Source organism: Acomys russatus, chromosome 19 (genome assembly GCF_903995435.1).
Source record: "Acomys russatus chromosome 19, mAcoRus1.1, whole genome shotgun sequence".
Classification (NCBI taxonomy): Eukaryota; Metazoa; Chordata; class Mammalia; order Rodentia; family Muridae; genus Acomys; species Acomys russatus.
The window spans coordinates 39,569,334-39,593,428 of NC_067155.1; the positions used below are offsets into that span (position 1 = coordinate 39,569,334).

Below are 24,095 nucleotides of genomic sequence, written 5' to 3' on the forward strand. Positions count from 1 at the left end.
AGCCTGGTCTACAAAGCAAGTCTAGGACAGCCAAGGCTACACAGAGAAACCCTGTCTTGAAAAAACAAATAACAAACAAACAAAATATTTATTTAGCCAAGCATGGTGGTGCATGCCTTTAATCCCAGCACTTGGGAGGCAGAGGCAGGCAGATCACTGTGAGTTCGAGGCCAGCCTGGTCTAGACAGTCAAGGCTACACAGAGAAACCCTGTTTTGAAAAACAAAAATAAATAAATATTTATTTATTTATTTATTTGTTTATTTATTCAGTGTTCTGCTTGTGTTCCAGAAGAGGGCACTAGATCTCATTATAGATGGTTGTGAGCCACCATGTGGTTTCTAGGAATTGAACTCAGGACCTTTGAAAGAACAGATAGTGCCCTTAACCTCTGAGCCATCTCTCCAGCCACACACACAAAGTTTTTTTTAAAAGTGAGCTGGCGGTGGGGTGAACTGGAGAGATGGCTCAGTGGTTAAGAGCACTGTCTGCTTTTCCAGAGGTCCCGAGTTCAATCCCCAGCAACCACATGGTGGCTCACAACCAGTCTATACCGGGACCTGACACCCTATTCGGGTGATAGAGCATTCATATACATTAAATAAATGCTTTTTTAAAAAGTGAGCTTGGGAGTCATAGTCATTTTCTCCTTTTTCTGTTTGTCTTGCCATGTGATGCTCCTATCTATATGGCTTGCCCTGAATTTGAAGGTTGGTCAGTTCTTGCTACTTGCTAGACCACTGCTCTACTGCTGAGCCACACTCCAAACCCCTCGTTTGGGTATCCTAGGCAACTGCTCTATTACTAAGCCACATCACCAGCCCTTCTTCAGAGGACTCTAGGCAAGCTGTCAATCACTGAGCCACGCCCCCTACTGCTCATTGAGGATCATAGTCCAGCTAAGATAGACCCAGAGCCAGAGTTGAAATTCCTTTAAACCATTTCCACCCACAGTAGATTGGCTCAGTAGACGAGGAGCCTGAGACTGGGATGGCAAACGTCAGCCCCTCAGGCAGCTGATAAGGCAACGCTGCCATCCTTACTTCCACTCTCTTGTGGCATCTACAGGAAGGCAAGACGTGGGTCTCCAGTGGATGTACCCAGAGTTGTGCCTGCACGGGAGGGGACTGTTCAGTGCCAGGAGTTCAAATGCCCAACAGGCTCCCATTGCCAGCACAATCAAGATGGTGGCAGCAGCTGTGCCACCAATGGTAAGAAAACCATGGGGGAGGATTAGAGATGTGTGCTTTGGATGGAAGAGTCAGAGAGGGAGCCAAAAGGAACTTAGTTCTCTGGGGTGGGGGGTGAGTAGCCACATGGTCCACACTCAGTAAATGGTTGCTGGATGAATAGCAGGAGGGTGGGGGAAGCCCTCAAGTTTCTTGGTCCTCCTGCCCACTGTGTTTAACGTGGCCTCTACTTCCCTGGGCCCCTCTGCTTCTCTACACTAATGCCATTCTCTTTCCACCTCAAAGCTCTGAAATGCCCGGCTCACAGCTTCTACACCAACTGCCTTCCCTCCTGCCTGCCTTCCTGCTCGGACCCAGAGGGCCTGTGTGGGACCACCAGCCCTAAAGCCCCCTCCACCTGTAAGGAGGGCTGCGTCTGTCGATCTGGCTATGTGCTACAAGGTGACAAGTGTGTGCTCAGAATCCACTGTGCCTGCAAAGAAGCCCATGGTAGCCTCATTCAGGTGAGCAGGCATGGAGAGTGCAGCAGGGGTGGGGGTCACATGAAGCCAGGCATAGCTGACTGTGACCCCAGTTGTCCTACTATGATACAGGCGGTGAAGCTAGGAAAAAATCCAAAAAAACTTGGGTGCCAACTACGGTGGTGTACACAAGCAGTGAGTAACAGCACTGAAATGGAGACAGAAGGAACCTTGTCTTAGTACAAAGTGGAAGGCAAGCACCAGTTCCTCAGATCTACCCTCAGCGCGGATGTGTGCCCACATTCTGATATACACACACACACACACACACACGCATACACACACACACGCACACGCATACACACACTCTCACACACACACATATACACACACACGCATATACACACACACATGCATACACACACGCACACATATACATGAATGCACTAACATGCACTCACACACACATGCACACATAGTTTTTTTGAAAGTATAATTGAGGGCCACTTTCTCCTTTTCTGTCTCTTTGGATGTTCTTAATTATGTGGTTGTGATTGCTCGTAGAGTCTTGGCACATGCCAAAGAAATGCTCTGCCACTGAAGAGCCACATAGCCTGGTGCTCAATGGAGGATTCTAGATAGATACTCCTTTAGCCCCTCACTGGGGGATTCTAGGCAGGTGCTCTACCACTGAGCCACACCCCAGCCCCTCACTGGGGGATTCTAGGCAGGTGCTCTACCACTGAGCCACACCGCAGCCCCTCAGTGGGGGAGTCTAGGCAGGGGCTCTACCACTGAGCCACACCCCAGCCCCTCACTGGGGGATTCTAGGCAGGTGCTCTATCACTGAGCCACACCCCAGCCCCTCACTGGGGGATTCTAGGCAGGGTGCTCTACCACTGAGCCACACCGCAGCCCCTCACTGGGGGATTCTAGGCAGGGGCTCTACCACTGAGCCACACCCCAGCCCCTCACTGGGGGATCCTAGGCAGGTGCTCTACCACTGAGCCACACCCCAGCCCCTCACTGGGGGATTCTAGGCAGGGGCTCTACCACTGAGCCACACCCTAGCCCCCCACTGGGGGATCCTAGGCAGGTGCTCTACCACTGAGCCACACCCCAGCCCCTCACTGGGGGATTCTAGGCAGGTGCTCTACCACTGAGCCACACCCCAGCCCCTCACTGGGGGATTCTAGGCAGGTGCTCTACCACTGAGCCACACCCCAGCCCCTCACTGGGGGATTCTAGGCAGGTGCTCTACCACTGAGCCACACCCTAGCCCCTCACTGGGGGATCCTAGGCAGGTGCTCTACCACCGAGCCACACCCTAGCCCCTCACTGGGGGATTCTAGGCAGGTGCTCTACCACTGAGCCACACCTCAGCCCCTCACTGGGGGATTCTAGGCAGGTGCTCTACCACTGAGCCACACCCCAGCCCCTCACTGGGGGATTCCTGGCAGGTGCTCTACCACTGAGCCACACCCCAGCCCCTCACTTGGGGATTCTAGGCAGGGGCTCTACCACTGAGCCACACCCCAGCCCCTCACTGGGGGATTCTAGGCAGGGGCTCTACCACTGAGCCACACCCTAGCCCCTCACTGGGGGATCCTAGGCAGGTGCTCTACCACTGAGCCACACCCCAGCCCCTCACTGGGGGATTCTAGGCATGTGCTCTACCACTGAGCCACACCCCAGCCCCTCACTGGGCATTTTGGTCAGGGTGAATTATGCCCACAATCCCAGTGGCAATTTTTAAGAATCTTTTCCATCTGTAGTTGATTGACTCAATAGATTTGGACCCCTGCAGATACAGAGGGCAAATGTAAGACTCTGAGACAGGAAGGAACCACCAACCAGGGAGCCTGCATGGGACTGACCTAGACCCTCCATGCATATGTTACAGTTGTGCAGCTTGGTCTCCTTGTGGAGCTCCCAGCAATGGGACCAGGAGCTGTCTTTGACTCTGTTGTCTGCCTGTGGGACTCTTTCCCCCTGCTGGGTTGCTTTGTCTAGCTTTAGTAGAAGAGGAAGTGCCCAGTCTTACTGCAACTTGACATGTCATGGCTGGTTGATATCCATGGAGGCTGGTGGGTGGGGGGGGGGGGGGGGGGGTAGGGAGGGCTGGGAAGAAAGGAGGGGAGGTAAACTGCACTTGAGATATAAAATTTAAAAAAAAAAAAAAAGACTGACATAAAGCTGAGCTTGTTTTGTAGACCAGCCCTTCTGTTCTCTCTTTCTTTCCCTTCCGTGTCTTCTACAGACCGGCCAGACGTGGATCTCCACTGGCTGTACCCAGATTTGTGCATGCAAGGGAGGGCTCTTTCAGTGCCAGAGTTTCCAGTGCCCCTCGGGGACCTACTGCGAAGAAAATGAAGACGGCAGCAATAACTGTGTCTCAAGAAGTAAGGGAGCTGTGGGAAGGGAGAGGCAGAACCAGCTCACGGTTGGAGGAGTCCAGGGCATGCCATGAGCCTTGTTCTTCTTCTACCCCATAGCTTTGAAGTGCCCAGCCAATAGCATGTACACCAGCTGTCTGCCCTCCTGTCTACCCTCCTGCTCCAACCCGGATGGCCACTGTGAGGGCACCAGCCCCAGAGTCCCCTCCACCTGCAAGGAGGGCTGTGTCTGTTGGCCTGGCTACCTGCTCAGTCAGGATAAGTGTGTGCTCAAAGACCAATGTGGCTGCAAAGATGCAAAGGGTGACCTCATCCTGGTGAGTTGGTATGGAGAGTGGGGTTGAGGAGGCAGGAGGTGGGGTCATACTCTGCCTTTCTTAGTCTTGGATGCTCCTGTTTATATGGCTGGCCATGGAGTATGAAGGCTGGTAGAATGTCGATTGAATTTTATTTTAGTTTTCCTTTTAAAAAAAATTTTAGGATTTATTTATTATTTATGTATACAGTGCTCTGCCCACATGTACACCTGCACGCCAGAAGAGGACACTGGATTACATTATAGATGGTTGTGGGCCATCATGCGGTTGCTAGGACTTGAATTCAGAAGCTCTGGAAGAGCTGGCAGTGCTCTTCACCCCTGAGTCATCTCTCCAGCCTTTATTTTTCCTTTTCAAAGACAAAGACTCGTATAGCTCAGGCTGGTCTCAAACTGACTGCATAGCTGAGGATGGCCTTGAACTCCTGACCCTCCTGCTCTCACCTCCTGAGTGCTGGCATGACAGGCTGCTCCACCATTCTTGGGTTATGTGGGGCTCAGGGTTTCACCAATCATAGAGAAGCACTCTGACCATCAGGCCGCAGTCCCAGCCCTCATAGACTGTGAACTGTGTCAGGGGATCCCCACAGTGGACGCACCAAGGCAGAGGTGGATGAAGCAGGAAGAACCCTGCTGCTTCACTACCTCATCTGAAAATGAGTCCACCAGCCCCTCCCAAGCAATGTGTTCAGGACCCCAAGAGCAAGCTGCATGTTGTAGTACACACGTCAAGTCCTACCACTTGGGATGTGGGAGCAGGAAGAGAAGTTGAAGGCAATCTTCAGATACATAGTGACTTCGAGATTAGCCTCAACTACTTAAGACCTTCTCTCACCTAAACCCAGCAAATGGCCAAGAACAATGTCTTGAGAAGGAGGTGCTAAGATTCAGATGACACTATCACTGCCTTCTGGAGCGAACCAGCTGTATCAGGTCCTGGACATCTATGGGGCTGCATGTTCTTGGTTCCATGACATCCTGAAGATACTCAAACACATGGATGGTCGAGCCCTTGTATAAAATGATGTCGTGGTCATGAAAGCACAGCACAGTGGGTACAGGACTTGTCTAGAGTACGCAGAGCCCTGGGTTCCATCTCCAGAAGCTTGTAAACCAGGAATGGTGGTGCACACCTGTCAACCCAGTGCCAGGAATGGTGGGGCACACCTGTCATCCTAGTGCCAGGAATGGTGGTGCACACCTGTCAACCCAGTGCCAGGAAGATAGAAGCAGAAGGATCAGAAGTGCAAAGCCCTCTTTGGCTCTGTAGGGAATTGGAGGCCAGTCTGGTCCATATGAGACTCCATTTCAAAAAGCAAGGAATGTGAAGGACACCTGACTGTGACATCTGTGACCCCCTGGTCCCCAGGGTTGATCTGGATGATGTAGCTGGCTAGACAGGCATCTCCCTCCTACCTCACCACTCCATATATGTCCCTCCCAAAGCTGCCTAGTCTGCTGAGGAGGACTGAGTTTTTTTTTGGTCAAGGGTGTACAGTAGCTGGGCTTCCCTGCTGAGAACCTCCAAGCAAGTTCTCTAAACAAACAAACAGAACTGAGCAGATGTCTCAGCCAGTAAATGTTTGCCTTGCAAGCATGAGGGTATCAGTTTCATTCCTAAAACCCCTGTAGAAAAAGCCAGGTACAGGGCCCATGTGGCTCAGCAGGTACGTGCACCTCCAATGAAACCTTTGATCCCAGAAACCCACATAGTGGGAAGACAGGATGGACTCCAGAAAGAAATGAGAAATGTCCTCTGCCTTTCACACAGATGCAGTGACATCCACAAAATGTGTGTGTGTGTGTGTGTGTGTGTGTGTGTGTGTGTGTGTGTGTGTGTTATAGTCATATTTACTTGTAATCTCAGAATTGAAGAGATGGAGACAGGCAGATCCCTGAGGCTCACTGGCCCCTCAACCTAGCCTACTTGGCAAGTTTAAGACTTAATGAAGGACCCTTCCTCAAAGAACAAGATAGACAGCTCCTGAGGAATAAGCTTGTCCCTTGCCCTCCTCTACCTGCTCATGCATATATATAAATTACACACAGATGAACACATACATGCATACATCTCCACATACAAGTAAAATAACATAGTACTTGTTTATCTTTCTATATGCTTTAAATAATTCTACATGAATTATAATGACATAGACTATGTACATGTTATACAAATAGTTCTACTGTATTACTTAGGGAATAATGACATAAAATACAGATAGGTTTTCTTTCTGGAACATAGAGCCTCATTCATGGTAGGCACTAACTCTACCACTGAGCCACACTCTGAGACTTTCACTGGAAAATTCTAGGTGCTCTACAACTGAGCCACACCCCTAACTATAGATGCAATTTTTTTCAAATGTTTTTTTCCAATAGTTGGTTGACTTAATAGATTTGGGATCTGTAGGGAGGGAGGCCAAATGTAAGCTATTCACACAGAAAGCTAAGTTTTCTCTTTAGAATTGCCACCTTTCTCTTTTCTCTTCCCATGGCTTCTGCAGGCAGGCAAGACCTGGATCTCCAGTGGCTGCACGCAGAGCTGCACCTGTACAAATAGGCTTGTTCAGTGCCGGAATTTCACCTGCCCATCAGGGTCCCACTGCCAGCACAGTGAGGACGGCAGCAGTAACTGTGCAGTCAACGGTAAGGATACGTGGGGGAAGGGGCTCCCTGGCAGCTGAAAGGATCCGAGGCAGGGCCCAAGAGTGGGCCATCAGAAGTACCACAGCTGGGGAGAGAGTCTGGGGGAGCAGTAACTGGCCTGAGGTCCTTTTTAGTGTTCATGCTTCTTGACAGAGTTGGAAAAATGTACCATCTTTGGAGACCCCTATTACCGCACATTCGATGGCTTCACCTACCACTTCCTGGGTCGTATGAACTACTATCTCATAAAGACGGTGGACAAGCTCCCAGAGGGAGTTGAGCAGCTAGTCACAGAGGGACGCAACAAAATAACCTCCAAAGGGAACCCAACCTTGCGTGAAGTGACCACCGTTGTCTACGGCTATAAAATCCAGCTCCAAGAAGGCCTTGTGGTTTTGGTGAGTAAGAGGCAGGGCCAGACCTGCAGGAAACTAGGGAGACTACTATAGGCCACCTGGAGCTGGCAAAGCCCACGTGGCCCATTGTCAGGAAGTGCCCAGGAATGCAGACCATTTATAGAAGTCAGAGTCAGTGTTACCTCGTGGAGAAAAGTGGCACAGGGCAGTGGGACCACACGCAAGGCTGAGAGGGACGAGGGGAAAGACGAGCGATGGATGGAGTGGTAATGCATGTGCTAAAAATGAAGCTGCAGCATCCACATCCATAGTGCTGATTTAAGGGGGGGGACCAACTTTCTTTGACATGTACTTAGTTTTTTTAAATATTGATTCTTAATTGTTTATTTACGTCTATGTGAGTATATGTGTGAGTACCCACAGAGGCCAGAGAAGGTGTCATGTACTCTGGAGCCAGACTTATAGACAGTTGTGAGCAGCCAAGCAAGGATTATGGGAACCAAATGCAGGTCCTCTGGAGGAACAGCAAGCATGGTTAACCGACGAGCCATCACTCTAGCGCCTACACTTATTTATGTATTGTATATGTGTGTGAACGGGCATGCATGTGCTGTGGTTCATGTATGGAGGTCAGAGGACAACTTGGAGGAGTCAGTTCTCTCCTTCCAGCATGTGGGTCCTGGAAATCCAACCCAGGTCCTCTGGATTCTCGGCAAATGCCTCTACCCACTGAGCCATCTGAATTTTTGCAAGGAAGGAACTGAGGTACGAGAGGGATGCCTCTGACTTGAACTATATCATGGTGCAGTGCGGAGAGTTGGACAGAGCCAGGCAGAGTCAAGAGCAACAGAGGGTGCTGCCCACCCAGCATGCTCTGCAACTCAGCCTTCCATTCCTAGGTCAACAACCAAAAGGTAGCAATCCCCTACAATCCAAACAACCACTTGCGGATCATCTTGAGGGCTCAACGGCTGCTTCTCATCACTGACTTTGAAATGGTGGTGGACTTTGACGGAAAGCACAGTGCAGGTATCAGACAGCAGAGGGCTGATCTCTGAGCCAGGGGTGCTGCCTCACACCTGTAATCCCAGCCCTCTGGCACCAGAGGCAAGAGAGTCTTCCATGCTTGCCAGGGCTTACATTGTTATATTGAGATAATGTCTCAAAGAGACCCAATCAAACCCAACAACAACAACAAAAAGACACTGCAGGATGTGGTGGCACACACCTGGAAGTCTAGCAGTTAGGAGGTAGATGCAGGAGGATCAGGAGCTTGAGGCTAGCCTCAGCTACATAGATGGCTTGAGTCCATCTTGGACTATATTTTGAGACTCTGTCTCAAAAATGAGAACAAACCAAACAAACAAACCAACACAACCCAACAATAGCCAAAGAGAACCAAAACAGCAGCAATAAAAACCAATAGACAGAGAAAACAGGAGGCCCATATCTGGGATGGAAGATAGAAAGGCACAGCTCACGCAGACAGCTCATAGGAAGATGAGTTATACTTGGAAATAGAACCCCTTGGCTTGAGAGGGAGACTGAGAGTACGGTGGGGAGGACAGAGTTTGTCTCACTACAGGGCACCTCCTTCTTCCCGCAGTGATCTCCTTGCCTACCACATACCGTGGACTGATACGGGGCCTGTGTGGAAACTATGACAAGAACCAAGCCAATGATCTCATGTTGCCCAGTGGAGTGCTCACCTCAAACGTCAATGACTTTGGCAACAGTTGGGAGGTGAAAGTGGCAAATGTCCTCTTCCGAGTCCCAAGGTGAGGGCTTGGGCTAGGGAGATGAGCAAGAGTCTCTTTCATTGGAGGCGTAGAGGATTTAACCTAGGACCTCATGGATGCAACCGCTGAGCCACACTCCTCACCCATTACTGGGAATTAAAAGTCAAGAACTCTTATCACTGAGCCACACCCCAGCCCCTCACTGGGGGATTCTAGGCAGGTGCTCTACCACTGAGCCACACCCCAGCCCCTCACTGGGGGATTCTAGGCAGGTGCTCTACCACTGAGCCACACCCCAGCCCCTCACTGGGGGATTCTAGGCAGGTGCTCTACCACTGAGCCACACCCCAGCCCCTCACTGGGGGATTCTAGGCAGGGGCTCTACCACTGAACCACACCCCAGCCCCTCACTGGGGGATTCTAGGCAGGGGCTCTACCACTGAGCCACACCCCAGCCCCTCACTGGGGGATTCTAGGCAGGGGCTCTACCACTGAGCCACACCCCAGCCCCTCACTGGGGGATTCTAGGCAGGTGCTCTACCACTGAGCCACACCCCAGCCCCTCACTGGGGGATCCCTCTGAGCTGGATATTGTCTAGCCAGCAAGTCTCTTTTCCACTGCCTTTACCTTCTGTCCCTTCTTCTCTTACTGACCAGTGTGAACAGCTGCTCATTGGAAAGCTCTATGGTGCCCTTGTCCTTCTCTTCACCTTCCTCTAGACTTGTTTCTCCCTCCTGAGCCTCACATAGCTCCTTGCCATCCCTACTTCAGGGCCCTACCTGAAGAAAAAGAAAAAGAAGAAGAAGAGGAAGAGGAAGAGCCTGACCTTCTGCCATCAGAATGTAGCCCGGAGCAGACGGCACTCATCAGCAGCACCCAGGCCTGTAGGGTGCTGGTAGACCCCAAGGGCCCCTTTGCTGCCTGTCACCAGATTGTATCCCCAGAGCCCTTTGAGCAGTGAGTCACAGGCCCAGAACTTACAAGAATGTTTCAGATTCCTGCTGTGGTTTTCCTCTCTGACCCGCGTCTAGCTTTGCTGCCTTGGTTCTTTTCCCTCACGACCTTGCTTCCTACTGACTCCCTCCATGCAGTCTGCTGTCTTTCTGCATCAAATGCCTTACCCTGAGCTACACCTCTAGCCCACTGACTTTCTGTGTGGTGTGTCAGGCCCCAATTCTCTATTTTTGTTTTTGTTTCTTTGTTATGTTTTGTTTTGTTTCTGAGACAGAGTTTCTCTGTGTAGCCTTGGCTGTCCTGAACTCACTTTGTAGACCAGGCTGGCCTCAAACTCACAGAGATCTGCCTGCCTCTGCCTCCCAAAGTGTTGGGATTACAGGCGTGTGCCATCACGCCCAGCTTTCTTCTCTATTTTTAACCTATTTTAGCCAGTATTTATTTGGGTGTCATATAGGCCAGGTTAGTATATATCTAAGGATGACCTTGAACTTCTGATCTTTCTGACTCCGGATTATAGGCGTGCACCGCCATGCCCTGTTTATGTGGCACAGGGGATGGAACCCAGGGCTTCATGTTTGCTAAGCAGACACTACCAAATTGGGCTACATCCCCAGATTTATCTACTTATTGTCTGTCTGTCTGTCTATCTATCTATCTATCTATCTATCTATCTATCTATCTACCTAGCTACTACTTAGCTACCTATCCGTCCATCCATCTATCTATCTCTTATCTACCCATTTATTTAGAAGGATTTGTGAGGGAAATGGGTCTGCATGTTTTGTTCAGTGTACATGCTGTGTATATTCACATAGATGTGAGATCCACTTCAAGTGTCCTTTAGGAACCATCCACCTTGGTTTTTCTTTGTTCCTTTCCTTTTGTGTGAGTGTGGATGTGGGTATGTGTTGCTGGGGGCCCAGAGTTGAAAATCAGGTGTCTTTCTCGATCACTCCTGTACCTTATTCCTTTGAGATGGGGTCTCACACTGAACCTGGAGCTCACTATTTTTTGGCTAGGCCATGAGGGCATGAGCCCCGTTGATCTTTCTGTCCTCACTCCCCTACAGAGCAGGAGGGTTACAGGCATGTGTGTGTGGATTTGAACTCAGATCCTCGTACTTGAACAGCAAGTGCTTTTATCCAGTGAGCATCTCCACTGCCTCCACCTTGTTTTCTGAGATAAGGTTTCAAACTCAAAGCCAAGGCTTCCCAATTAGGCTGGCCAGTGAGCCTCAGGGACCCTCCTATCCCCGCCCTTCCCAGCGCTGAGACTACGACATATCACCACACCCTGCTTGTTTTTAACACGGATACCAGCAATCAAACAGGTCTTTAGTCTTGCAAGGCAGCCACACGTCAGCTGAGCCAGCTCCTAGCCTTTCACCCTGAGCCCATTTTCAGCAAGACTGGGATCTCTTTGCCTGTCTCTCTAATGGCACATCTACTTAACCCCTCCCCTCCTACCCCAGGCATTGTATATCTGACACGTGTACTGGTTGGAAGACCAAAGAAGAAGAGGAACTCCGATGCCGGGTCCTCAGTGGATACGCCATCATTTGCCAGGAGGCAGGTGCCAACGTGACTGGTTGGCGGGACCAGACACACTGTGGTGAGGCTCTGACTCCTCAGCCATTCCACTGTGGCCGCCACCACCCTCACCATGGCCTTCTCGCCTTCGTTCTTCTATCCCCAAGTTCAAGGCAGCACGTGACTTTAGAATGACCCTCCCCACCACTCCTCCATTGTCCAACCCCATCCCTCCTCCTCTCTGCCTGTATTTTTGTTGTTGTTTCTCTCTTCCTTTGTTTTGTTTTGTTTTTTGATATGTGTGCGTTCATGTGTGTTTGGGTGCACACTTACATGTGGGGGCCGAAGAGCAGGACCCATGTACCTTGTTCTTTTGTTTGGGGTGTAGCTCCATCTATTTATTGTGTGTGGGAGGGTGGGCATATCCCACAGCGCATGTGTGAAGGTCAGAAGACAACTTTCAGGAGTTGGTTCTCTCCTTCCACCGTGTGTGAGGGGTCCAATTCAGGTCACCTTTCCCCACTGAGCCACTTCACAACCCCACCTCATTACTTAAGGCAGGGTCTCTCAGAGCCTGGTGATGAAGTCAGGCTGGCTGCCTAGTGAGCCCCGAGCAGCCTCAGGTCTCCACCTCCCGAGAGAGCCGGGACTACAGCACATGCCGCCACCCCTGGCTAGGAACTGAACTCAGGTCCTCAGGCTTCAGCAGGCACGCCTCTGCTGGCTCAGCTTTCCCTCAGCTCCCTGCTTATGCTTTGAGGTGGTGGTGTTGTTTTGTTTCATTAAGATTTTGCTTATTTTTATTTGATGTATATGTCTGAGTGCTTTGCCTGCATGCATTCTGTGCACCATGTGCATCCTGGTCCCCACAGAGGCTAGAAGAAGGTGTCAGAGTCCCTGGACCTGGGGTTACACATGGATGTAAATTGCCCCGTGGTTGCTGGGAACAGAACCAGGATCCTTGCAGGTGCTCTCAACTGCTGAGACATCTCTCCAGCCTCTGCTTTTGGATTTTTCGGTTTTTGTTTTTTTGTTTTTTTCAAGACAGGGTTTCTCTGTGTAGCCCTGGCTGTCCTGGACTCTCTTTGTAGACCAGGCTGGCCTCAAACTCAGAGGTCCGCCTGCCCGCCTCACAGAGTGCTAGCATTGCAAGCAGCTGCTGCTGTACCCGTCCTACCACTGTCTGTCTGTTTTCATCATGCGTCCTGTGTGCCAGACAAAACTCTTCATGCAGAACTGACCTGTTGGTTCTGGCCTCCCTGCCTACAGCGATCTCCGTTGAGTGACTTTGCACCTCTCTTTCTTGTTCTTGATCACTAGTCCCTTTATCTGTTTGGTGCCAAGGCCAGCCAGCTCCTAACTGTGCTTCTGTCCCCTCAGCCATGACATGTCCTGCCAACACTGTGTACCAGCGTTGCATGACGCCCTGCCCGGCATCCTGTGCCAACTTTGTGACCCCCAAGATCTGTGAAGGCCCCTGCGTAGAAGGCTGTGCCAGCCTCCCAGGCTACATCTATAGTGACACTCAGAGCCTCCCAGTGGCGCACTGCGGCTGCACCACCAATGGCATCTACTACAAGGTCCGGGTGGCATGGAGGCCTGGGAGTCCCAGTCTAGAGAACGGGCTCTAGGAGGAATCTAGACCTGTCTCCTGTCTTCACCTTCTCTTTTCCAGCTGGGTGACAGCTTTGTCACTGACGACTGCTCCCAGCACTGCACCTGTGCAAGCCAAGGAATCCTGCTGTGTGAACCCTATGGCTGCAGAGCTGGAGAGTCCTGCATGGTGGCCAACTTTACTCGAGGCTGCTTCCGCGGTGAGCTTGGATCCTTCCAGTCTCTATAACCAGGGGTACCCACCCCGTCTCCCTAACCCCTGTTTGGTCAAAGGAAGGCTGCATCTTCTTTTGTAGGGAGGGGTGAAGGAGAAGAACCCTCTTTTACCAAGTGTTAACTACCTGCCGTGTAGAGCTCTGCCCCAGAGTCCACTTTAATCCTTACGTAGTGGAAAGCAGGACACCCCAATTTATGAGCATTGAAAATAGGGTTCCAGCCAAGCATGGTAGTGCACACCTTTAATCCTAGCACTCTGGAGACAGGCAGGTGAGTCTCTGTGAATGTGAGGCTAGCCTGATCTACATAGCAAGGTCCAGGCCAGATAGACCCTGTCTCTCTCAAAAGAAAGGGAAAGAACTCCAGGACTGGAAAGACAGTTTGTGAAGTGCTTTCTGCACACGTGGAAAGTTCTGAGTTGGAGCTCCAAAACCATCTGTAAAAAGCCAAGCATGGTTGGAAGGGTGGCTCAGTGGTTAGGTACACTTGCTATTCTTGCAGACGACTCAGGTTCAGTTCCCAGCATCCACATGGCAGCTCCCAACTGCCTGTAACTTCAGTTCTGGTCTCTGAAGGCACCAACACACATGTGCTAGGCATGCCTACAGCAGGTACTCACACATACCCATCAAATGGATCTCTGGGGCTTGCTGGGCTTTCAGCCTAGATTAATCAGTGAGATCTGGGCTTACGAGAGACCCCGTCTCTAAAAAAGACAAGGCAGATGGCAACCAAGAAATGACACTTGGAGTTGACCTCTGGACCTTCTCATGCATGTACACACACACACACACACACACACACACACACACACACACACACACACACACAAGAAAAGAAAGAAAATGAGGTTCCAGAAAATTCTCTAGACCCAGGGTAGCAGGTTAGATTGCTGAGAGGGTCCCAGGCTGGGCTCCATTGACTGCTGCCCTCCCTGGGGCCTGTCGCACAGCCAGACATCTCCTATACCGTGAATATACTTGTGCGACCCACTCACACCCGTCTGTCTTTGCAGACAGCCCATGTCTCCAGAACCCCTGTCACAACGATGGCCGGTGTCAGGAGCAGGGGGCCACCTTCATCTGCCATTGTGACCTTGGTTATGGAGGAAAATTCTGCTCAGAGCCTCGAGATATTCCAACCGAAAAAAGGCTAGGTAACAGTTCACATCCCAGGCCTGTATTCCACAGGCCATTGCCACAGAATTACTCTTTTTAATTTCCATACATATTATAATATCTATTATATATCATAGATATGTGATAGGGATGACATTGATAATATACAATAGTATTACTCTATCACAATATATTACATATGGTATAAAAGTGATATATCACAAAATAATATTGTACATTATATGCCATATATATTATATAAAATATACACATATATAATTTATGGTTATATATATTTTGGGTATATAATATAATATATTAATGTTATATGTTAAATGTATAATATATAAATTATGTTAATATGCGATATAGCTTAGATAACATCAGTTATATGCTATTAATTATATAAATGTTCCATGTAATACTGTATTTTATGTATTTGAGGGGTCATATTTGTTTCTTTATTTGTTGTGGGGTAAATATGTGGAAGTCAGAGGACAACCTAAGAGAGTCATCTCTTTCCTTCCGCTATGTGAAACTCTGAATCTAGCTGAGGTCTTTTTTTTTTTTTAAGATTTATTTATTATTATGTATACAGTGCTCTGTCTGCATATACACCTGCCAGCCAGAAGAGGGCATCAGATCACATTATAGGTGGCTGTGAGCCATCATGTGGTTGCTTGGAATTGAACTCAAGACCTCTGGAACAGCAGACAGTGCTCTTAACCTCTGAGCCATCTCCCCAGCCCCTCCCTTCTTGCCCCCGCTCCCACCCCGGAGGTCTTAACCTACCCAGTTGTCCCGCTAGTTCCTGCATTATTATATATGACATAACACAGATATGATATTCAGGCCTGTAATCCTAGTATGTTGGAGGTAAAGACAAGAAGATCAAGAGTTCAAGGTCATCCTCAGCTATATAGTGAGTTTGAGGCCAGCCTGGTTATATGAAACTCCCCCAAAATACATATTACATAACAAATCTATTACATAGGAAACATAGGATCATATCACTATGTGGTCCCCAGAAATCAGCAAGACGAAACGGTCCGCAATAGTCTTCTGCCCATCCCCTCTATGGTGGCACTCATAGTGTGTGTGTGTGTGTGTGTGTGTGTGTGTGTGTGTGTAGGCACAGATGCCTAGTCACATGTTTATACATATATGTGGAGGCCAGAGAACATGCCCAGTGGCATTCTTCAGGCACAATCCATTATTTTTTGGGGACAGCGACTCCCACTTGCCCAGAATTGGCCACAGGAGTAGGAGGATGGCTAGGGAACCCCAAATCTACCTGTATCCTCTTCCCCAGCACTGGGATTGCAAATGCACACCCAGATTTTGATATGGGTTCTGGGAACCAAACTCAAGTCCTTGTTCTTTCAAGGCAAGCACGTTACCAACCAAGTTGTCTCCCCAGCCTTGTCTATTTGCTTGTTTTTATTAATTGTTTGCCTCATGGTGTAAGGTAGCCAAAGCTGGCCTTGAACTCAATATTTCACTGAAAATGACCTGGAACCTCTTCTCGTCTCCCTGCTTTTACCTCCTATATTCTCAGGTTATTAGCACCTGCCTTCACATCTGACTGAGCTCCCACCCCTCACCCCCAACTCCTCACCCCTCACCCCTAACTCCTCACCCCTCACCCCTAACTCCTCATCCCTCACCCCTCACATCTCACTCCTTACCCCTCATCCCTCATCCCTTACCCCTCATCCCTCACCCCTCATCCTTCACCCCTCATCCCTCACCCCTCATCCCTTACCCCTCATCCCTCACCCCTCATCCCTCACCCCTCATCCCTCGCCCCTCATCCCTTATCCCTCATTCCTTACCCCTCATCCCTCATCCCTCATCCCTTACCCCTCATCCCTCACCCCTCATCCCTTACCCCTCATCCCTCACCCCTCATCCCTCACCTCTCATCCCTTACCCCTCATCCCTCACCCCTCACCCTTCATCCCTCACCCCTCATCTCTCATCCCTCACCTCTCATCCCTACCTCTCATCCCTCACCCCTCACTCCTCATCCCTCATTCCTTACCCCTCATCCCTCACCCCTCACTCCTCACCCCTTATCCCTTATCCATCACCCCCACCCTCACCCCTCATCCCTCACCCCTCATCCCTTACTCCTCATCCCTCATCCCTTACCCCTCACCCCTCATCCCTTACCCCTCACCCCTCATCCCTTACCCTTCATCCCTCAACCCTCATCCCTCGTCCCTTACCCCTCAAACCTCACCCCTCATCCCTTACCCCTGGCCCCTCATCCCTCAGCCCTCATCCCTCACCCCTCACCCTTCACCCCTCATCCCCATTTGCCTCACTGAATACCTCTCCACTGCCTTCTTTTTTCCCTACCCCCAGACTAGAATTCTGTTGAATCCTTGGCCATCATGTTGCCAAGTCTGTGCTTCAGAGGGCATACTTAGTTAACATGAACACGTCAGGATTTCCCAGAGGTTCAGGTTAGGTAGGCCTAGACTGCCGCTGAGAAATGCTAACAGAGGGTTGGAGTCTGTGGCTCAGTTACTTACCTAGCACCCGCAAAGTCCCGGGTTCAGTCCCCAGCAGGCATAGACTGTGTATGATGGTGCATGTCTGTAATCAGCGCTTCAAGAGGATGGGGCCAGGGAACTGATGTTTCAGGCCAGCCTGGATTATACAGACTCTGTAGTGGAAGTTTTGGGTTGGAAGGGAAGTAGGAGGCACTAAGGAACCCCAAATTAAGTAGGTTTAAAAAAAAACCCAAAACCTTCAAGAAAAAAAGAAAGAGTGGCGGTGAGGCAGGGAGATCCATCTCCCTGAGCTCGAGGCCAGTCTGCCTGGGCTATGTAGTGAGTTCCAGGACAGCCGGGGCTAGAGTGAGAAAGAGAGCAGGTGGGGGAGAGGTCCAGATGACACCTAGTATGTACAGCCCCCCACCCCTGTACAGTCCTGGAGCTGTGACTGGAAACAGTAAGGGCCACTGGGTGAGTGCAATAAATCTTCAAGTCCCCAAGCCTCTTGGAGGGAGAACTAGACACTAAGAGACTTAGGAGAACACGATGCCTTAACTGACAGCGAAGGACAAAAGGAAGTGCTCCCTCCCATATCCCTCAGCCTCCACCCCTGTTGTGTATGGGGTGGGGAGTGCATGCACACACAGGCACGGTATGCATGTGTAGGCCAGCAAACAACCTTGGATGTGGATGTTGAGATGTTTAAGTCAGGGGTTCTTGTGCCTGACAAGATGGCTCAGTGTATAAAGGTGGTTGCCCCCAAGCCTGGTGGCCTGAATTTGATCCCAGGGCCCCCATGGTAGAAGGAGAGAACTGATTGATCCCTGCAGGTTACCTTCTGACCTCCTGAGGTGTATGTGCACGTGTGCATGCATACACACACACACACACACACACACACACACACACACACACACACACACAGTCTCACTGGCCTGAAACGTTACCAATGTCCAAGGATCCACCTCACCTCGCATCTTGCTACTGCTGGGATGGCAGCCATGTGCCACCACAGCTGGCTGTGGGCTCTGGGGACCTGTGACCCAAGCCCCACTGCTGTTGCTGTTGTTCTGCACTCAGAAACATCCATCCTGGTGACCGTCCTGCCAGGAGTGCTTGTGATGCTGTTAGTCCCCATTTTACTGCCCAGAGTGTACATCTACATGACAACAAGGGCTACCGTGGCAAGGAGGAGAGGGTAAGTCCCGGTGGGGGGAGTGAACGGGCAGCCGGTGGGTGGAGCCTGACGCACACACAAAGTGGTGCTCCACATCTGTTCTCCACTACTCTAGGGAGAAACTGTTGAGGCGAAATAGACAGAGGCTGGACGCCACAGGTGAGAACTGCCCTGGGGGCGTGTATGCAAGGCCTGGGGGCATGTATGCAAGGCCTGGGGGCGTGTATGCAAGGCCTGGGGGCGTGTATGCAAGGCCTGGCCAAGACTTGAGTCCTCCTCCAACACGGTTTCCTTGCTCTCTCCTCAGATGTTCCAGAGCCTGCCTTCAGAGCCACCCAGTTCTGAGTTGTCCTCCAGCAAACAGATAAAAATAATTTATTTTTTTAAATATGTTTTGTTTTACAGTTGTTACTGCGGGGGGCAGGGGGAGGAGGGCATGTGCCTGCCACTTTCATGTCTGTGAGAGTCAGTCGGTTCCCTTCTTTTACTTTGTGGGACATGGGGATCAAATTCAGGGCATCAGGCTATACAGCTAGCGCCTTCTCCCTAAAGATGTCTCACTGGCCCATGCTTAACGCTTCTTAGATGGGAATTGCCCCTTGATTGTGGCAGGGGTGGGGCTAGTCTGGGAGAAGTAGGAAAAGGAGTCAGGTGTGTGGGGGTCCCTGAAGGTTGGGTGCTGTGCAGGGGAAGGGAATGCCAGGGGGAGAAAACCTTAGGTCTTACGAGGGAGACTGTCACTCATCCAAAGCCACAGGCAGGTGGCCCACTCAGCCCTGGTAGGCCACCAGCAGTGGGAGACAGAAGGGGCAGGGAGGGAAGCTTCTGGAAGGAAGAATGAGCTATATAGCCCCAGACCCCTGTGAGATGGAAGAAAAGACTCTTCCTGAGCACCCCTACCCACCTTTAAGACAAGCTTTTGCATAGATGAGGATGACTTTGAACTCCTGATCCTCCTGCCTCTACCCATTGAGATTACAGGAATTTATCTCTACGCCCAGTTTATGCTTGGGGTGGAACCAGGGTTTTATGCACGCCAGGCAATGACTCCACCATTTGAGCTACTTCTCCAGCTCCAACTGTGCATTGCCATTACCCCCGGAGCCCCAATTTAAAAAACAAAACAACAACAACAAAAAACCGTAGCCGGGCATGGTGGCACACGCCTGTAATCCCAGCACTAGGGAGGCAGAGGCAAGCCGATCTCTGTGAGTTCAAGGCCAGTCTGGTCTACAAAGTAAGTCCAGGACAGCCAGGGCTATTACACAGAGACACTCTGTCTTGAAAAAAAAAACAAAAGCAAAACAACAACAACAAAAAAACCCCATACATATGTGTATGTACACATACTGGTGTGTCTACAGGTGTGATACCATTCCTGTGGAGACATGAACAGATATCCACTCACCCCAGTGATGGAACAAAGAAGCAACACCACTGCAGTCCAGCTTGGTGACCTAATAAGTCTATTGGGGGAGTAGAGCAACAGAAATGACCCAAAGCTAGCTGTGATGGCTCGTAAGTTGGATCACCTGGTGCTCACTGCACAACTTGCAAGCAGCTTTGGCAGGTTGCAGAGTGTCTCTTCCAGGCAGTGTGACTTGTCCGAGGGTGTTCTCAGCAGTCCTTACTACTCATACAAGCTTGGGAGGGAGGGACCCAGTACATTGTCAGCTTTAGGAACTTCCGGAATTGTTTATTTACTTCCTGGACCTTAAGGAACTTCCCTTTGGAGCACACTGCATCAGAACTTTGCTTTATTTTATGTGTGTGTGTAAGATAGAATGTCTGCCATGTATGTGTAGATGCTCATAAAAGCCAGAAGAGGAGCTGGCAGTGGTGGCGCACACCTTTAATCCCAGCACGTGGGAGGCAGAAACAGCCGGATCGCTGTGAGTTCAAAGCCAGCCTGGTCTACAAAAGTGAGTCCAGGACAGTCAAGGCTACACAGGGAAACCTGTCTTGAAAGAAAAAAAAAAAAAAAAAAAAAAAAAACCAGAAGAGGCCAGAGTGGTGGTGGTGGCACTCACCTGTAATTCAACACCCGGCAGGCAGAGACAGGTAGATGTCTGAGCTCGAGGTAAGCCTAGTCTACAGAGTGAGCTCCAGGACAGGCTACACAGAGAAACCCTGTCTTTGAAAACAAAACAAAGAAGAGGGCACTGAACTCTGGAACTGGAGTCACTGGCAGTTGTAAACCAGCTGCTGTGGGTGCTGGGAACCAAACTCAGCTCCTCTGGTAGAGCAGCAAGTGCTCTCTAAGCCGCTCTCTAAGATAGGGTGCCCCCAGCAGTAGGGACTGGTTGTAGCACTGGTGCACACTTCACTGTGTGCACACTCATGATGCAGTGGTCAGAGGATAACCTCTACAACCATTCCTCAGGCCCCTGCCACCTTTTGTTTGAGATAGGGTCTCTTATTAAATATTGACAAGGACCAAGGCTAGCTGGCCGGCCAGCTTCCGTGGATCCATGCCTCGCTTCCTCCCATAGCTCCTTCTGTTGTTACAGTGTTCACCACTCAAGCTTTACCAACGGAGCCATCTCTCCAGCGGGGTGTTATTATTATTACTATTATTGTTTTATTAATGCTCACACATACATGTACAGCTAGAGGGAGTCAGTTTTTGCTTTACCATATGCGGCTTAGGGGTCATGTTTGGAAGCAAGCACCTTTCCTTGTTAAGCCATGTCTCTGTCACACCCCTACCCCAAGTTATTTTCTAAAGTGGCCTCAAACTTGCTATGTACCCCTAGTAGCCTTGCGCTCTCTAAGCTCAGTCTTTCTACTTCAGCTAGGGACTCCACTGGTCACCGCTGGAGAGCCCAGCAGAGCCCAGCCTCACTGAGGGCTTGGCTGAGAGAGTTCCTCCACTGGGGGGAAGCAAAGGCCATTCAGGGATTTATGTTTCTAATTGGGTTTTCCCCAGAGTGTATCCAGCCCTCTCTTTATTCCTCCAATTCTCCATAAAACACTTCAGGTGGTTGCTATGGGAACCGTGGGTGGAGTCACAGGCTTTGGGAGCTATTCTGACAGCCAGGTGGAAGTGACCAGCTAGTTCAGCCAAAGCAATTTGCACTCTGAGAGTCTATGTCTCCTGGGTTACTCCTTGCTTGGGGGAAAATCTGGGCTCTAATGAAGAGAAGACAACCAGGCAATGGCTTAGGCTGTAGAACCTCAAGAAACAGGGGACTTAGCCTGAGTGTGCCGAGGCAGGGAGGACACACACCTAGGGGAGATACTATTAATCTGTCTTATGTGACAGCCAGACCTTTTCTGGAACCAGCCAGCCCAACATGAGTATAGAAAGGGCCCAGGAGAGGGGGCCCTGCGCAGCATGTTTCCCTCCTTAGTAGGAAAGGGTAAAAATCCCCTTACACAGGATTTACACCCTGCTTGATCCCAGTTTCTCTATTTGGCCTCCATCTTTGTAGTGTTCTGTTCCCTTGGCCTTTCTCTTCATTCTTCCCAGTGGCAGCCCTCTGAAGGTCACTCTCTCTAGCCAGGATGTCAGTTTGGCACAGCAAAGCAGTTGGCTGGACCAGTGTCCTCTGGGACACTCCCCTTCCTTGTAGTATTGAGCCCCTCCCACCCTCCAGGGATATTAAATGTCACCCAGGAGAGGGGGACAAAGGACTTGGTGTGATCCCAGCACTCCAGAGGCTGAGGCCAGAAGACAGTGAGTTCCAAGCTGGCCTGGGCTATGTAGCAAACCCTGGTTTACAAAATATAGGAGGCGGGTAGGGGACACAGAGGCTAGTTCAGTCAGCAAGCAAGCACTGGGATCAGAGGTCTCTCTGTAGTAGAGGAGGCAGCCAAGGTAACAGGAAGGGAAGAAAAAGAATTCCTAGGCCAACCAGCCTAGCCCACTTGGCCAGTTCCAGGCCAGTGAGAGACCCTGTCTCTGTGTCTCCATCTCACACAAAGAACTGGAGATGGCTCAGTGGTAAGAGCATCTCTATGTATCTCTCTCTCTCTCACACACACACACACACACACACACACACAACTGGAGAGATGGCTCAGTGGTAAGAGCATCTCTATGTCTCTGTCACACACACACACACACACACACACACACACACACACACTGGAGATGGCTCAGTGGTTAAGAGCACACTTGTTGCTTTTACAGAAGACCAGAGTTCAGTTCCCACCACCCATGTCATACAGATCACAGCAGACAGCCTGGAACTCCAGTTTCAGGGTATCTGGCACACTCTTTTGGCCTCCGTGGGCACCTATGTTAACATGTACATATCCCTCCCAACACAAACACACATGTGTGCACACTCACGCACAGGAAACAGAACCCTGCCTTTGGATCACTGTGCTGTGGGATTCTGCACCCCTCCACAGTAACAGAGAGCAGCTGCGGAAAGGCTGCAGCTCAGTCAGGCTAGTCCATGCCTTGACCTGCCCTTGCAGGTGTCCCAGTGGGAAGGCATACCCAGGAGAGGCAGCTGAGAAGACACTACAATGGCGGAAGTGGGGAGGCTGGAATGGGATATGGACCCCATCCTCCTCTTCCTGTCTGGGAGGGAGAAATTAGGAGCAGACACACTAGAGTGGCTCCCCCTCCCCTTCCCAGGAGGCCACGAAAACCTGCCTGGGCAGCATCTTGAATGGGGGAATTGTCCCGAGAGCTACCTGGCATCTGTACACACATGTGAGGGCCCCCCTTTCAGCCACTCCCCATCCTCCCCTTCCCCCACAGCCAATGCTGGCTCTCCCATTACCACTAAACCAACCCCAGCTGTGGACATCAAGGCCCAAGTCAGTGGACACCTAACTGGGCCTCCCCCTGTCACCTGTGCCCCTCATCCCTTTGAAGTAGCTCTAGGTAGGACAATGAGCCAGAAGCTTGGTTTCCCTCACACAGCCCCCTGCCAGAGCTAAGGAGACAGAGGAGAGGCAGGAGGTGGGCAGCCCCACCCCGGAGGTGCCTGAGGCTCTTGGCAGGGGCAGCTGAAGCAGTTAGCACCAGCTGCCAATGACTCACCTCCCACCAACCCAAACATAACACCCTGGGGCTGGGAACCAACACCCAGCACCTCCCCACACCACAGTCCCACCACCTGACCTGACCCTCCAAATCCAGACCTTAGGGGTCCCCTCTTCTCAGGGACCTAGTCTATTCCAGCTCCCAGTCACCCTCAGTACTGGGACATAACCCAGCTTCTTTTATTTATACAAAAAAAGTTTCTTTTTAAATATAATTTAAGAACCCCCTTCCAAGCACCGGTGTCTGACTCTGTTGACCACCACCACCCTCCTGCCCCCTTTACAACATCGTGCCCCCACCCCTCCACTCAGGACTCAGCTTGGGGGCAGGGAAGGGGGAAGGAACTGTCTGCGACTGTGGCATTTCCAAGGCACTGTTCTAGAACATATCAATGGGTCCTTGTTCCCAACAGCAGACAGTGGAAACAGGTACCCTTCAACACATAATCTGGACAAGGACGAGGGGGGAGAAGGAGGAGGAAAAAAATAACAAAATAAAAATAGTAAAACTCCAGAACCTTCAATATGAAGGCAGATGAGGGGAGGGGCATTTACAAGGGGAAAAATGATTGCCTTTGGTGGTGACAGCAGCAAGCTGGGACATCAAAACCCAATGATTACATCACTGGGTCCTGACAGCCCCTTCCTGCCTCCTGGGACGGCATTTTCCACTCCTAAGTTGGCAAGCTGGTCACCCTTTCTCTTTGGTCTGTAGGGACATGCCCATTGAGGTGGAAGGCGCTTGGGGAGCAAGCCCTCTGGGAAGATGGGAGATTAGAGATGTAGGGATGTTTCTTTGCCCAGTCTTGAGGCAAAGACTCACTCTGAGTTTGGGGTTCCCCGCCCAGAGGGCATGCATATGACTGTTACCA

General features: G+C 50.6%; 1 protein-coding gene across 1 annotated transcript in view; it reads left to right on the forward strand.

Annotated features, from left to right (window-relative positions):
• The window catches only part of Zan (zonadhesin), a 100,966-nt gene extending 82,402 nt beyond the window's left edge, over window positions 1–18,564 (forward strand). The window contains 17 exon segments of the mRNA XM_051162130.1: window positions 1,068–1,121; window positions 1,123–1,210; window positions 1,475–1,692; window positions 3,911–4,052; window positions 4,146–4,363; window positions 6,867–7,008; window positions 7,162–7,406; window positions 8,264–8,393; window positions 8,971–9,142; window positions 9,876–10,061; window positions 11,533–11,672; window positions 12,971–13,170; window positions 13,266–13,404; window positions 14,436–14,576; window positions 18,123–18,240; window positions 18,335–18,378; window positions 18,527–18,564. Of these exon segments, the coding sequence (XP_051018087.1) occupies window positions 1,068–1,121; window positions 1,123–1,210; window positions 1,475–1,692; window positions 3,911–4,052; window positions 4,146–4,363; window positions 6,867–7,008; window positions 7,162–7,406; window positions 8,264–8,393; window positions 8,971–9,142; window positions 9,876–10,061; window positions 11,533–11,672; window positions 12,971–13,170; window positions 13,266–13,404; window positions 14,436–14,576; window positions 18,123–18,240; window positions 18,335–18,378; window positions 18,527–18,564 (2,415 nt within the window).
• Window positions 18,565–24,095: the final 5,531 nt, after the last annotated feature.